The sequence below is a fragment of the Carcharodon carcharias genome, chromosome 4 (genome assembly GCF_017639515.1).
Source record: "Carcharodon carcharias isolate sCarCar2 chromosome 4, sCarCar2.pri, whole genome shotgun sequence".
NCBI classification, from domain to species: domain Eukaryota; kingdom Metazoa; phylum Chordata; class Chondrichthyes; order Lamniformes; family Lamnidae; genus Carcharodon; species Carcharodon carcharias.
The window spans coordinates 135111138-135126696 of record NC_054470.1 but is presented as its reverse complement, the minus strand read 5'-3'; the positions used below and the strand labels follow the sequence as shown (position 1 = coordinate 135126696).

At 43.1% G+C, this 15559-nt stretch overlaps 1 protein-coding gene across 1 annotated transcript in view; it reads left to right on the top strand.

The window, feature by feature from the left end:
* Positions 1 to 15559, top strand: part of rhobtb3 (Rho related BTB domain containing 3) — a 136799-nt gene that overhangs the window by 119521 nt on the left and 1719 nt on the right. The window contains exons 10-11 of the mRNA XM_041185421.1: positions 1654 to 1820; positions 15197 to 15293. Coding sequence (XP_041041355.1) covers positions 1654 to 1820; positions 15197 to 15293 — 264 coding nt within the window. The remainder of the gene's footprint in view (positions 1 to 1653; positions 1821 to 15196; positions 15294 to 15559) is intronic.

Genomic DNA, 15559 nt, shown 5'->3' with positions numbered 1-15559 from the left:
TCTCCCTGAGGCAGCAGTTAGCAAAAGAGCGCATTCTCGGCTGAGGGAATTCCCCTCCCCACCCGCACAGAGAGCGCATATCGCTTCCTGGTGGACATCACGCTGGGTGGGCCTTAATTGGCCCGCCCACGTAAAATGGCTGCGTGCCCCCAATCGGGTACGCTGATCAGAGGCACACTCGCTCCTGAATATCCTCCCCCCGACTGGGGGAAAATTCTTCCCCATATGTTTATTTCTGTGACATTTGATGTCACAATGTAGCATTTGATTTTTTTAAACAGCCAATTGTTAAAAGAATGATTGTTTCCACCTGTATTAAAATTATTCTTCGATTTCACTGCTAAGTTATTTTTCTTTATTCTTCGGCTAGTGACGGCTGTTTCCCACTTCTCGGCAGAGTCTCGCTTTTTCTTGCCACTTTTGGCTGAGGTTTCCTATCCGATATGGAGGATGGCACCATTTTGCATACCCTGTACTGCTTTTGAATCACTTACTGTGCTTTCCATGCCCAGTGCTATCTCTAGCATCATCTTGAAATCCAGATTCACTTTGAACAATAATCTTTTCTGAATAGCATCTTCTTTCACACCACACACTAACTGATCTCTGAGCATGTCGTTCAGAGTCGTACCGAACTCACAATGTTCCGTAAACGGCTTCAAATTTGCCACGTAGCATGTAATTGGCTCACCGGGGGCTCAATTTCACGACTTAAACCTGAACCTCTGCATAGTGACTGAGGGCTTTGGTTGAAAGTGACCCTTCACGAGGTCCACCAATTCATCAAAATTTTTTGAATCTGGAGCACTGGGTGTCATCAAACTTCAAATCAGACTATAGATTTTGTCCCACAAGTACTCAAGTGGATTGCTCGCTTCTTGTTCCATAATCCTGTTCGCTTGAAAAAAGAACGTGAGGCATTCTATGTATTGAGACCAATTGTCTGTGGCTGGTTCAAAAGGATCAATCCCCCCAAATTGTGGCATTTTGAGAAGGGATAACTTCTTCAATTCTAATAGAGCTTGCTACTGACAATCACTGGATGAGCTACAGTGCTGATTTCTTTCTAATTTGATTTCTTCTGTTCAATCCTGTTTTATCCTCATCGCCAGTTTGTTGTATGGTGCCTGAGTTGTGCTGTTAATGATAGAGTTGATTAGCAGACACTTCTTGGCAGAAACTTTAAGTTTTTTTTACAATGTACACAGCAACAACTACATGTGTGCTTTCAACTCCAACTCTATCTCTACACTGACTGCTGAGGTAGCCCGCGCTACTCTACTATTGGTTACTACAGATCATGTGATCTTTCCTAACAATTATTATTCTTAAATGTACATTACACACTAAATAAAACCATAATTACTACAGTGAGCAATGTCATGTAATTGTAAACCTGAACAAACAGGTTTGTGATTTGATTACAGTTAATACACAAATGAACTCTCCTCCTAATTTTGGAATTCTCTAATGACTTCTAAATTTGGAAGTTGAGAGAGACAAGTAGTAATATCACTGTTTTGCACCTGTGACTCATTTGTACTTAATAACTGAACACTAACATGATCAAGATAAGAACTATGACAAAAGTGTCAAGAGACTGAAGGAAATCTAAGAAAATGTAATTTATTTATCTAATTTTCTTTTTTCCAGCCAGCATTCTTCAAGCCATGGCTCTTTTAGTATGTGCAGAAATGTATCAAATACATAGACTACAGCAGATATGTGAATCATACATTGTCACGCAGTTACAGAGCATGCCTAGTAGAGAACTTGTATCAACCAACCTCAGCATTGTCAACTTGTATAACAAGGCCAAGGTAAGCCTATATTTAGGTAACTGCAATGTGTCTCTGTCACTTACAGTGCATTATAGCCCATTTGAAAATGAAATATTGAAGTGATTCATAGGAACCTAACAGCATATGCCCAAATTGCTACTTTCTACTTCAGTTGAATAATAAGCAAAGTAGTTAGAAAAATGGGTTCTGAAATGAATCTAACAAGTGACTATTTGTAATAAGGCTGGTGATGGTCTCTTAAGACCCACACCTGAAATACAGTGCGTTTTTGATATTTCAAAAGTCATTTTGTACTGAAAATTTTTATCCGTTAATTTATGCTGTTTAAATTAAATTTCACAGAAAATTGGTAACTTTGTGCTGACAGAATTTATGAGATAATTTGAAATTGTGGATAGAAATTGGATGGGGATGCAAAATGGGTGATATTGCATCTGCACCAGTTTCACACCATGCTCAAAATTCGTATTTCAGCTTTCCAGTCTTTAACTCAAAGTTACCCAATCAACATCCTTCCTCCAGCCTTTTAAATTAACCCTCTTCCAGTTAAGTATCTTTATCCTAGATTGCTCCTTCTCCATTACTAATCTAAATGTTACAACACCATTATTTCCGAAATGCTCTCTGCTGTGACATTTTGCACTTAACCCACTTCATTTCCTTGGACTAAATCCAGCAATACTTCCTTCCTTATTGGACAGGAAATACTAATCAAGAAATTTCTCCTGAACACACTTTGCAAATTCCTCTCCTTCACTGCCTTTTACATAATCACTGTCCCATTCAATATTGGGGTAATTGAAGTCTCCCATTTATTACCATCCAATAGTTCGTGCACCTCTCAGTAATTTCCTTGCAAATTTGCTCCTCCATCTTCTTCACACTATTTGATGGCTTAAACAATACACCAAATGGCGTAATAGCTCCTTTATTGTTTCTCAACTCTAACCAAATCGATTCTGTCTTTGACTTCTAATGGAGGCTTCCTCTTTCTAGCACAGTAATATTTTCCTGAATCAAAGCTGTGACTGCTCCTTCTTTCTTTCTTTCCTTCCTTATCTTTCCTGAATACCTTGTACCCATAGAATCCCAAACTTGTTACAGTGCAGAAGGAGGCCATTTGGCTCAATGTGTCTGCAGCGGCTTTCTGAATGGGCAACTTACTTAATGCCATTCCCCAGCCTTCTCTCAAAAACATCAGAAGGTTCCCTGAGTAAATAATCCAGCTGAACCCGAACATATTTAGCATGCAACCCTCCCACTTTTTAAAACCAGGGGCAAGATTTATTGGATGGCGATCATGGCAACTCTGCACCGAAAAGGGAGCAGCCGCAGGAGGCAGGCCCTGGAGAGAGGTGGGCCCTTGAGGGAGGCGCACCCCCCCCCCCGCCCAACCCCCTCCCTCCCCTGCCCCACCCCCACCCCCACCCCCCCAGCTGCCATGCCCAAGAGCCAAGCAGGATGACCTGATGGGCTTCCCCCGTCCCTGAACTTCTGCTAGCCTCAAAATTGCAGCCGTCTGGAGGGCCACCTGGGTAATTTTATGGGCCTCCCCCGCCTGCAAACCCACTGGCGGGGAACCATAAAATTCTGCTCCAGGTCCAGTTATCACCACAACACCATATTCCCACTTAGCTGTTTACACCTAGAGTTCACCAACCTTATTAACTATATTTTGTGCATTTATACACATGCACACCAAACGTAATTTCGACCTTGCTGCATTTACCAACATCCCAGCTAATTTTGTATTAGTCTAAGTCTGTCTCTCACAGTCCTCTGTACACTTTGTTTCTACTTTTTAATTCAAATTCTTCCAATAATTTAATAAGATTCCATCCATTCGAATCTGGATCCAGCCAAAGGACTGCACAGGGACAGACCACCTGGGATAGAACTAAAGTGGGGGAACTCAAAAAAAAAAATCCTATTTGTGGTGCACATTCCTCAGGGAACCTCATGATTAGTCATTGTCAAGGAGACCCCAGGAACGAACAGTGTACAGTTTAGAACCAAAGTACTTGCCTACAGCCCACCAAAAGCACAAAACAAAATTATTTAAGGTGCAGCTTTGGTGGATGTCTCCGCACAACTGCACATTATACAAACTACAAAACATGGAAGAGTTACAGAGCTACAATTTTTTCCGTGCCCCTAGCCAAACTGCTCCAATACAACTACAACACTGGTATCTACTCGGCTATGTGGAAAATTGCCCAGGTATGTCCTCTACACAAAAAGCAGGACAAATCCAATCTGGGCAATTACTGCCCCATCAGTCTACTCTTGATCATCAGTAAAGTAATGGAAGGGGTCATCAACTGTGCTATCTAGTGGCACTTGCTTAGCAATAACCTGCTCACTGACGCACAGTGTGGGTTCTGCCAGGGCTACTCAGCTCCTCACCTTTTTACAGCCTTGGTTCAAACATGGACAAAAGAGCTGAACCCTAGAAGTGAGGTGAGAGTGACTGCCCTTGACATCAAGGCAGCATTTGACCGAGTATAGCATCAAGGAGCCCTAGCAAACTGGAGTCAATGGAATTCAGGGGGGAAACTCTCCTTGGTTAGACTCATACCTAGCACAAAGGAAGGTGCTCAGCTCCAGACATCACTGCAGGAGTTCCTCAGGATAGTGTCCTAGTGTCCCAACCATCTTCAGCTATTTCATCAATGATCTTCCTTCCATCATATGGTCAGAAGTGGGGATGTTCGCTGATGATTGGCAACACCACCAGCTGGAAGTTCCCTTCCAAGCCACTCACCATCCTGACTTGGAAATATATCGCCATTTCTTCACTGTCATTGGGTCAAAATCCTGGAATTCCCTCCCTAACAGCACTGTAGGTGTACCTACACCACAGGGACTGAGGTGGTTCAAGAAGGCAGCTCACCACTACCTTCTCAAGGGCAATTAGAGATGGGCAAATAAATGCTGGCCCAGTCAGTGATGCCCATATCCTGTAAGTGAACAAAAAACCCTGAGAGCCAAACTTCAGTTTTACACAAATAATAATTATCTGACATATATAGAAGCATGTTATATGAATGTACCGTGTTAAGAGATTTAGAAACATAAAGAGAAAAGGTCTAGTGATTAATGATATGAAAGCAGAAAATGTTAGAAATACTCAGCAAGTCAATCAGCAGTTGTGGACAAAGAAACAGAGTTAACGTACCGATGGGGGCGGGGGTGTAGTGCTGCCGGAGGGCACCGGAGCACCACTCCAGGACCTCCAACCAGGCCTAGGGAGAGGAGGCTGCAGACGGTTCCAAACACTGGGACCCGGGCATGGTGTTTTACAGAGTTCTCATCATCTGCACTGAGCAGCCAGAGCTTAGTGCCTGACAGACCGGCTTTAAAATAATTGGAACTTTTGGGCTGAGAGTTCTGATTTTATTGAAGCTGGTCTGTCATGCCAGTTTCACTTGCTGCTACAGGGGAGGTTGGGGGTTGTTGGGGGGGTGGGTGGAGAGAGGGGGTTAGGGGGTGGGGTGGGGAGGGAGGAGGGAGGTTTGGGGGGAAGGGAGTGGGGTATTGGGGTGAGGGTTGTGAGAGTGTTGGGGAGGTTGGGAGAGTGATGGAGGCAGAGGTTGGAGTGGGTTGGGATGGAGGGAGATGTTGGAGGAAAGAGCAGGTGTGTGGTGCTGCCAGAGTGCACTGGAGCGTTGCTCTGGCACCTTCCATTTAAAGGTTTGAAAATTCAACGCTGGATGGTCAACTCTCCTTTGCTGATTGGCCATCCATTATATGCCCCACTTAATTTTTCTTTCCACTGATCTCAATGGAATCCACTCCATTAATTGTCTGACTGGATTCTCAGTCTGGTGTTGATTTTAATCCCCACTGCCTCCAATATTGAAGCTCCTTGTTTCCAGGAGTAACATGCAGGGGGATTTGGCTCATTGATGGCAACAACCTGAGCTGGAGGAAAATCCTCTCTCAACTATGTAGGGCTGTAGTGACTTGTGGCACAGAGGCGGCCGGCGCGTGGACCAGGTTGAATGGATTCTACCTGCATTATTATGTGGGGCACAAGGGAAATTTTGGCCATGAATTCCTGGAGTTTGAGTTCAAGTCGGACAGTAAGAGTTGAGGTGTCCAGAGCTCGCGTTGTGGCTGTGAATCTGGGCCAGGGGAGGCTAAGAGATGGCAGAAGGATGGCCGAGCCCAGGGTCCCGGGTCTCACACTGCTGCTACAAAGAGTCTCGGAGTCATTGTGCGGCAGCAGCAACAGCATTAACCCTCCTGTAAGCTCCCTGACTGTAAAGAAAAACAAGCCTTACAACTCCCTGCACACAGCTTTCTCCTAAACAGGCATTTCAGGGTCTTTGCAGCTCGAGGTTCCCGGGATCTAAAGCAGCATTAATATCTCCAAACACCCTGCTGCGTTTGCCTACTGAACATGAATTCTTTGGCTGTGATGGCCTGAGGATGTGAAACATGGTATAGTCTTTGTATTCCCTGCTGGCAGCTTTACGTGGAATTTACAACACAGAAACAGGCCATTTGGCCCACCTCATGTATGTTGGTGTTTATGTTCCACACAAGCCTCCTCCCATTCTTCTTGCTCACACTATCAGGGTAACCATCAACTTTTTTCTTCCTCGGGTGTTTGTCAAGTTCCTTAAATGTATCTGTACTAGAATCAGAATGGTTACAGCACAGGAGGAGGCCATTAAGCACCTTGCCTCTGTGTCAGTTCTCTGCAACAGCAACTCAGTTAGTCCCACTCGTCCACCTTTCTCATGTAGCCCTGTAAAATCTTTTCTCTTCAGATAATTATCCAGTTCCCTTTTGAAAACCGCAATTGAATCTGTCTCCACTGTACTTTCAGGGCAGTGCATTCCAGATCCAAACCACGTTTTGCATTTTCCCTCATGCCGCCTCTGGTCCTTATGTTAATCAACTAAGGGTCCTTGACCTTCTGTCGATGGGAACAGTATCTCCCCATTTATTCTATCCAGAGTCCTCATGATTTTGAACACGTGTAACAAATCTCTCAACCTTCTCCAAGAAGAAGAGCCCCAACTTCACCAATCTATCCACATAACAGAAATTTCTCATCCTCGCCACCATTCTTGTAAATCTTTTCTTCACCCTTTCTAAAATCTTCACATCCTTCCTGTTGAGGCTGAACCACTGTTTTATGAAGGTTCATAGCTTACTTGCTTGTGTACTCTGTGCCCCTATTTATAAAACCAAGGATTCAGTATAAATTATTAACTGCTTTATCAATCTGCCCTGTCACTTTCAATGATTTATGCACATATACACCCAGGTCCCTCAACTTCTACATTTCCTTTAGAATTGTACCCTTTTTATTATGTCATCTCTCCTCGTTCTTCTGACCAAAATTAAATTTAATTTCCCACGTGTTTGTCCATTCCACCAGTCTGTCTATATCCCCTTGAAGTCAATCACTATCCTCCTCACAGTTCATAATACTTCCAAGTCTTGCATCATCTTTTAAATTTTGAAACTGTGCCCTGTACACCCAGGCCTATGTTATTAATAGAAATCAAGAAAAGCCCCTCTATATACCAATCCTCAGTCAGAAGTAAGTAATGTTTTCTGTAATTCATGTTTTTAAAATAATTAAACTGTTGCATAATGAAATTCCAGCTGTACTGAAGATTAATGATTCAAATTGCCACATGGTTCAAAATAAAATGTCTACCAGCACTGATATTTTTCACTTAAAAAGCATAGTTTTACTGGCCAGAATTTTCGGGTCAGCAAGCGGGAGCGGGGCCTGCTCGCCAACGAGTAAAATGACGCGCAGTGGCGTCAGGTTTGCGTTCCAACGTCACTGCGCGTCATTCAGATTTTCAGTTTGGCAACCGAACTGTCAAAGGCCTTTTAAGGCTATGTAAATATCGATGAAAACAATAAACTGAGATGCCTACCCAGCCTTAAGGTTGAAGGGCAGGCGAAGAGCCCAGGCGGCCTTCGCATTTATCATGGAACCTCATCCACGGGCGGGATGAGGTTTCATGAAGGTGTTTAAAGTTTTTTCAAATTTTTTAATAACATTCATAGATGTGGCCCAGCTCATGTGACACTTTCACATGAGGGGACATGTCTTAATTTTTTTTTTTCTTTTTTTAAGATTTTCAGAATTTAAAATAATCTCACTGAGGCAGCTCAGCGCTTCCAGACGCGCGACACGCCGGGTGGGCCTTAATTGGCCCGCCTACATAAAATGGCGGCGCCCAGCCAACCGCCCAACTCCCCCGGCAGGGAGAAAATTCTCCCCACTGACTTTTGGGGACTCGCATTGTTTTCCTATGTATTAATCATTTAATCATAGATTCAGGAATGATATGGCCAACACATTTTCTTAGAGCTCCAGCACCTCAAAATTTGGCACTGCACCACTGGAAACGGGTGGGGATATTGGTGGTGGGGCAAGCAAAATCTGAAAAAAAGTATCAGGGTAAGTTTGCAGATGGGTTCCTGCCTCAGGCTGCTTTTCCCTGGGCTGGTTGGGTCTGATGTCAGCAACCTGTGGGTCCACGGTAGAGTGTCGATTGAGGTTGTTGATTGACTAATTCTCAGCAACTTTCACACCACTCAATTTTGCCAACATCGCAGAGGCCCCCCCACCCAACAGAATGCCAGAATTTTAATGGCACCGAAGGAGGCCATTCGGCCCATCATGTCTGCACCAGCTCTCCAAATGTGCATTATGACCTAGTGTCATTGCTCTGGCTTTTCCCCATACCCTTGCACATTGTTTCAATTCAAATAATCATCTAACGCCCTCTTGAATGCCTCGATTGAACCAGACTCAACACATTTCCAGGCAGTGCATTCCAGACCCGAACCACTTGTGTGAAAAAGTTTTTTCTCACGTCACATTTGCTTCTTTTGCAAATCACTTTAAATCTGTGCCCTCGCATTCTTGATTCTTTTATGAGTGGGAACAGCTTCTCCCTATCTACTCTGTCCAGCCCCCTCATGATTTTGAACATCTCTATCAAATCTCCTCTCAGCCTTCTGCTCTCCAAGGAAAACAGTCCCAACCTTTCCAATCTATCCTCATAGCTGAAGTTTCTCATCCCTGGGACCATTCTTGTAAACCTCTTCTGCACTCTCTCCAATGTGTTCACAAACTTCCTACAATATGGTGCCCAGAACTGTACATAATATTCCAGTTGAGGTCTAACGAGTATTTTATATAAATTCAGCATAACCTCCTTGCTCTTGTACTCTATGCCCCTATTAATAAAGCCCAGGATACTATATGCTTTGTTAACTGCTCTCTCCACCTGTCCTGCAACCTTCAATGATCTATGCACATATACACCTAAGTCTTTCTGCTCTTGCACCCCCTTCAAAATTTCACCCCTTATTTTATAATGTCTGTTCTTTCTACCAAAATGCATCATCTCACACTTCACCACATTGAACTTCATCTCCACCTATCTGCCCACTCCACAACTTGTCTATGTCCTTTTGAAGTTCCAAACCATCCCCCTCGCAGTTCACAACACTCCCAAGCTTCATATCATCCGCAAACTTTGAAATTGTCCCCTGCACACAAGATCTAGGTCATTAATATATATCAGGAACAGCAAGGGTCCCAATACCGAGCCCCGGGGAACTCCACTACAAACCATCCTCCAGCCCGAAAAATATTCATTGACCATTATGCTCTGCTTCCTATTTTTCAGCCAATTTTGTATCCAAGTTGCTACAGTCCCTTTTGTTCCATGAGCAATATCTTGTCTCACAAGTCGCCTATTGTGTCTGTAACATTCACAACGGGAGGTCGGAGCTGCATGAGAACTGATGGAGTTTTAATGATTAATGACAGAATTGGCAATGCTGCTGTTTCCCCTGCTATGGCTTTGCCATTAAGTTTAGATTTCCTGTAGTCTGATGTCTCTACTCATCATGGGACTGATGGAGTGAAGGCTGCTCTCCTGATATTGATCATGCCTCCGTTACTCCCCTGCTCCTCCTACTGCGGCACTCTCACTGGTGACACAATGAGGGCTGCTGGCTCCCCTTGCAGTGGCTTATTCTGTATTCCTCTCCCACCTCCAGAACTCATTGCCATCCCTAATCAGGCAGCTAAGTGGCCAGCTCTTGTAAAAGTAAGCTGGCAGACATGCTGCGGCAGTGAACAGAGTCAGGTGCTGGAAATGATCCCGTCTCCCAATTATTTTCAAATTTGGGAAAATTCAGGCCAATATTTCAGGTCAATGGCCTTTCATTAGAACTGGCTAGAGATCTAAGAGGTTTTAAGCAGGCACAGAAGCAGTGAAAGGGAAAGGAGGATGGAAAGAACAAAAGTGGAGGCCTGTGATAGGATGGAAAACAGAACTAATTAAATGACAAAAGGAATGATGGGGCAAAGAAAAAAGGTGGTATTGGGACAAGAAATCAAAGATGGGTCTTGAGGAACTGTTAATGGCAACACCAGAACCATTACCAACACCAGATCAGAATCATTGCTCCCATTTTTTTTGGATAGAAGGTGCTAGTAATATTTCTGAAATGTTAACACTATTGCTCTCTCCATTGATGCTGCCAAACTTGCTGAATGTTTCCAGAATTTTGTTTTTATTTCAGAATTCCAGATATCTGGAACATCTTGATTTTGTTTGTGATTTATGATCATTATTTATGATAAGTTACAGCTCTGGAATATACTGTAATTTTTAAAATGAAATCCACATAATGTAGGCAAAGTTTTATCTATTTTACGGGTATCGCAGTAGCAAAAACATTTGAAATATTTGGCTGAAGACCATGGTAATGGCAGACACTGAGAAAGACTTAAGGGGTCATTTTAAAGATTTATAGTTGTATTGCAGGACTTTGGCTTCAGCATTCATATGGAGAATTTTAACACTTGCTTCCCACAGAAGGTGGAAAATAGTAGAGGAACAGACCAGAATTCTCTGTATGTGGTCCTGGCCGATGCAAGGACACAAACTCTTAAGATTATCCCTTAAAAATTGGTGGAAAGCCTGACAGCAAAGCAGAAGAGCACACAGCTGGCACCCTAGGTACAAGTGAAGGAGTCTGTAACTGCAGATCCCAGGGTAATGATGGGTCCATCCAAAACATTCCTGCTGCATAATAAACAAATTATTATTTAATGTAGTTTGCATTAGAACATTATATATCTGTAGTTTGTTACCAACAATACAACTTGAAGCCTCAAATAGTGGAAATATCAAATAAAGATAGGAGATACACGAGTCATCATTTAGCCTCCAACAGAGAAACATGCATTAATGTTTCAGGTGAGACCCTTCATCAGATGTCGATTGACAGAGCATGGATTTTTAAAAAATAGCTAGATCATGTAATGGAAAGATTGCAGGCTTCGTATTCTGGGAAAATGAAGTCAAATATTGACTTCAAATTTAAGTAGGGTGTTTTACCAATCCAATAATGGGAGATCTGTGCTTCCAGTGAAGTCAAAAATTCCATCTGTGCCTCTTACAAATAGTGTAATAAACTTGCATTCCTCCATAGAAGAAAGAAATGTGTGTTAGGTAAACACTGAGTGCAAAATTATCTTCACAGGGCCAGAGGAAAAAGGATTATTCCTCCAGGCTCTACAAGAAAAACATTCACCCTTTGAGATTGATTCCCCTCCCTAATTTACCTGCTGGCTGAGTCATCTCCAAGCTGCCCAATATTGTGTTCCCTGGAGCTGGCCAGCTGCAACCGGATGCTTATTCAACATTCGCAGCTCACTGGATGCATGATAGAGATCTGAATCTGAATTTAGTTCTGGCACAACATAGCAGTTGGAATGACCACATCATCAACTTTGCACTTCTTTAGGCAGAAACTTCTCTAGGCTAGTGTTAGTATGCCCTATGAATAGCCTGCTTTGCTGTTGATCATAAAAATAATTATTGGCCGTCATGGGCTGAAATGCAGTCTGTGAGTGATAACTTACTTCATTGAGTCTCTTTGGCTGAGTAGGAAAGATTCCCTATTGGCCTGACACTCTTGATACCAATGGAGGAGTCCCAGAGTATTGATGGATGTATCCAAAATACCTCCAGTTCAACGCACCCACATTTGCTTGACCCATATGAACACATGTTTCTCACTTAAATCACCCATTCTGACCACTTACATGGTACAATATACATAAAAGTAGCAACCTAGAATGACGAATATTGGTAAGAAAAAAAATCCATCGAATCCTAAGATTGTGAACCAGGCAGTAAAATAGAAACTGTGCATGAAAATGTGAACATTTTTGCAACAGTGCAACAAGAATTTCCTTTTAGGAAGCCTACCTGAGCAGATTAAATCCCAAGATTATTGATAATTAAGCATCAGTCAGACTAAGATTAAGCATTTTACTTTATTACATACCTCCACAAACTACTTTGGTCCTACATCCAACTTCACCACACACACCCCATACCAGCGAGACTACATGTCATTGGCGGAGCCTGGTAAAACAGGCATTTTATGTATCATCAGCAGGTCTGGCAATATCCGTGGCGAGAGAAACAGAGAAGAGCCATATTTAACCCGAAATGTTAACTCTGTTTCTCTCTCCCAGATACTGCCAGACCTGCTGACTATTTCCAGTACTTTGGCTTGGATTTTGATCCTCAAGGCGGGTAATGGGAATCGGGAAAATTCCTGGCTCAACTCGGCCCGCCCACCTTGGGATAAAGCACCTACAAAGGCGGAACATTCATTGGCTGGGGGTGGGGTGAGCTGGAGTCAGGCCAGCTAACCAGGGCAAGATATTGGAGGCAGTTGCAATCATCCAGTTCCTTTAAAGTATCAATAACAGAAACCACAAGCCCTTGGGGAGAATTTTCTCTGCATTGGGGGAGGTTGGGCAGGAGCGTGCTCGGGTGGGCGCACAGCAATTGGCAGCACACCGCCATTTTATGTGGGCGGGCCAATTAAGGCCCGCTCAGCATGATGCGTACCTGGAAGCGCTGAGTGCTCCCTGTGCGGGCGGGGGAAGTAGGCTGAGTTGGGGCCTGAGCTCTTTCGCGCATGCGCGTGAAACAGCGCAGAAATCTCCGAGGCACAGAGCTGTCTCGGAGAGATTAGGGTGATTTTTTTAAATTTTAAGTAAAAAAAAATTTTAAGACATGTCCCTTCATGTGACAGTGACATGTCTACGAATTTTATTACAAATTTTTATTAAACTTTAAAAACCTTCATGAAACCTCATCCCACCCGTGGATGAGGTTTCATGATAAATGCAAAGGCTGCCTGGGCTCTTTGCTTGCCCGCCAACCTTAAGGTTGGATGGGCAGCTCAGTTAATTATGTTAATTAGTTTTTAAATGGCCTTAATAGGCCTCTGACAGTTCAGCGGGCGCGTAGCCAATTCTGCTGCATGCCGGCAAACTGAAGGTCTGAATGACGTGCGGTGATGTTGGGACGCACGCCGGATGTCCACATGCATCATTTTACACATCCCACTCACTGACCCAAAAATTCTGGCCCTTGTGTAAATAAACATTGTGAAATTGACCAGAGAGCCAGAGCTGTCAGTAAAGCAAACATTTCTCACACACACAGCTGTTTCAACAAAAGTAATGGTTGGCTGGGCTTTCAGCCAATTATGCATGTAAAGAGCATGAAAAATAGGAATAATAGGATGATGCAAGTAGAGAAAGAGATTGTGTTTTAAACTATTTTAATGCTAATGCTCAATGAAAGGCAAAGCAGTTCGTCATAACCAGTCATGGCCTGAAGTAGGGCTTACATTTTAATTTCATAAATACATTTAAAGACCATATAACCTCATAAAAGTTATGGAATGAAAGCAGGGAGAAGATTAAGTCATTATTAAATTGCGTAGCAGTACAGGAATGCATGATTTGCTAAATTGAGTTTTAAAAAGTGAATGCAAGTACATCTATGAATTTTATTTGCACTTGTGTGTGTATTTTTTACGTCTGAGACTTTTGATAATTTTACATGCAGGTTAAATAAACAATCAGTAATTACCCATAATGGCCATCTCTGATCACTTTCTTGCGTCATTCTCCATCCACAACCTCCTTCCATGCCTCAAGTTTACTTCTTTCTACATCTACACCCCAATTTATTTAGAACTGCACTTTCAAAATCTCAACTATCTGGCCTTTGACCCTCTGTTTGCCACAACGTTGCTGCAGCTACTGATTTACCAAATCACACCCTTGCCTCCACCTGTAATATCCTAGACTCAATAAAACTATTTCTCTCTCATCCATTCTCCCATTATAGTCTTCATCTCTGTTCCCTTGAGACCAAAGGATGCAGACTTGAAAGGATATGACAACTGGTTTAGCCATTCACCACTAGATCTAGCTGGATCACATAAAGCCTCAGGTCCTGCTCTTGTCTGCTGCAACTGCTCACTATTCCATGATCATCCTGGAATACATAATGCAAAGATAATGACAGTTTCATCTCTTTACTGAAAACCATCTTCTTAAACCTCTCCCTGTTCCCTTCCCCCTTATGGAGCTCATGGACTTTGACACTAAAATCAAGACATTCCAATCACATTCCTCTTCCATTAGCCCACTAGGCCAGATTTCCTCTAAAGTTCCCCCTATCCAAGCCCTGAACTTCCGTCTTTCTCTAATTTCTCTCCTATCTCTCATCTGCCCTCTCCAAGCTCATCTTCTCCATGAGACCCACCTGCTGCCCCTTTGACACTATTGACACTGGAGGGGGAGTTGGAAGTTATTCCCACTAAACAGCTGACTATTATGCATGTGAATAACTTCCAACTCCCCCTCCTGGTTCCCGTGTTAGCTGACATTGTTAACGGTTCTCTCATGCCATCCCTCTCTAATTTTGCTGGCATCACTTGTCTGCACAAAACCTGCTCTTGACCCCCATCATTTTTGCGAACTATCGCCCCATCTTCAACCTCCCTCTCCTTCTCAATGTGTTGTCACCTTCCAATGTGTGCCAGAAATCCAAGTTTGAATCTCTCCAATGAGATTTAGGCCTTTGCCGCGGTGTGAATCTGCTCTTATCAAAGTCACAAATGATATCTTACGTGACTATGACAAAGGTAAATTTTTCCTGCTCATCTTTCTCAACCTGTCTGTAGCTTTGACATGGTAGACCACATCATCTTCCTCTAATGCATCTCCACTGTCGTCCAGCTGGATGGGACTGCTCTCACCTGGTTTCATTCCTAGCAATCTAATTGTAGCCAGAGTATCACTTGAAATGGCTTCTCTTCATGCTCCCTTAACTACTACCTCTCGTGTCCCCCAAGGAGGCATCAACAGGGCACAGAATAACTGCAGGTCAATCCAGACTGATCCCTACCAAATTTCGCATTCTAACTCCTTCACTGTTGCCATCTCAGGAATGTAATGGAGACCATTGGTGATCTATGCATTTTAATCTGGAATACTTTATTTTCAGTTCCACAATTCTACTAGATTGTCTACCTGGTTACTGCACTTCATTGCCAGCAACTACCTCATCTTCAGTCAGAAGCTGGAATTTCAAGAGCTTTCTGGTAAGATATTTATATGTACACTTTGTAGAGAAAGCAAGTAATCAATTTTACAAGATTCACAGTGGCTTTCTCCCTTCTGGTAAGGTAATTAACAAACATTTTCTTTGCATACTGCTGCTGCTATTGATGGTCTTAGCCACCTCTCACCTTGTCCTGCATCCATTAAGATTTTCCCCCATGGTGGGGTAACAGTGCTTTCTTTAACTTCCTGCAACAGCCGCTCAATGGCCTTGGCCTCAAAGCAGGGCATCTTTCTGTGATCTATT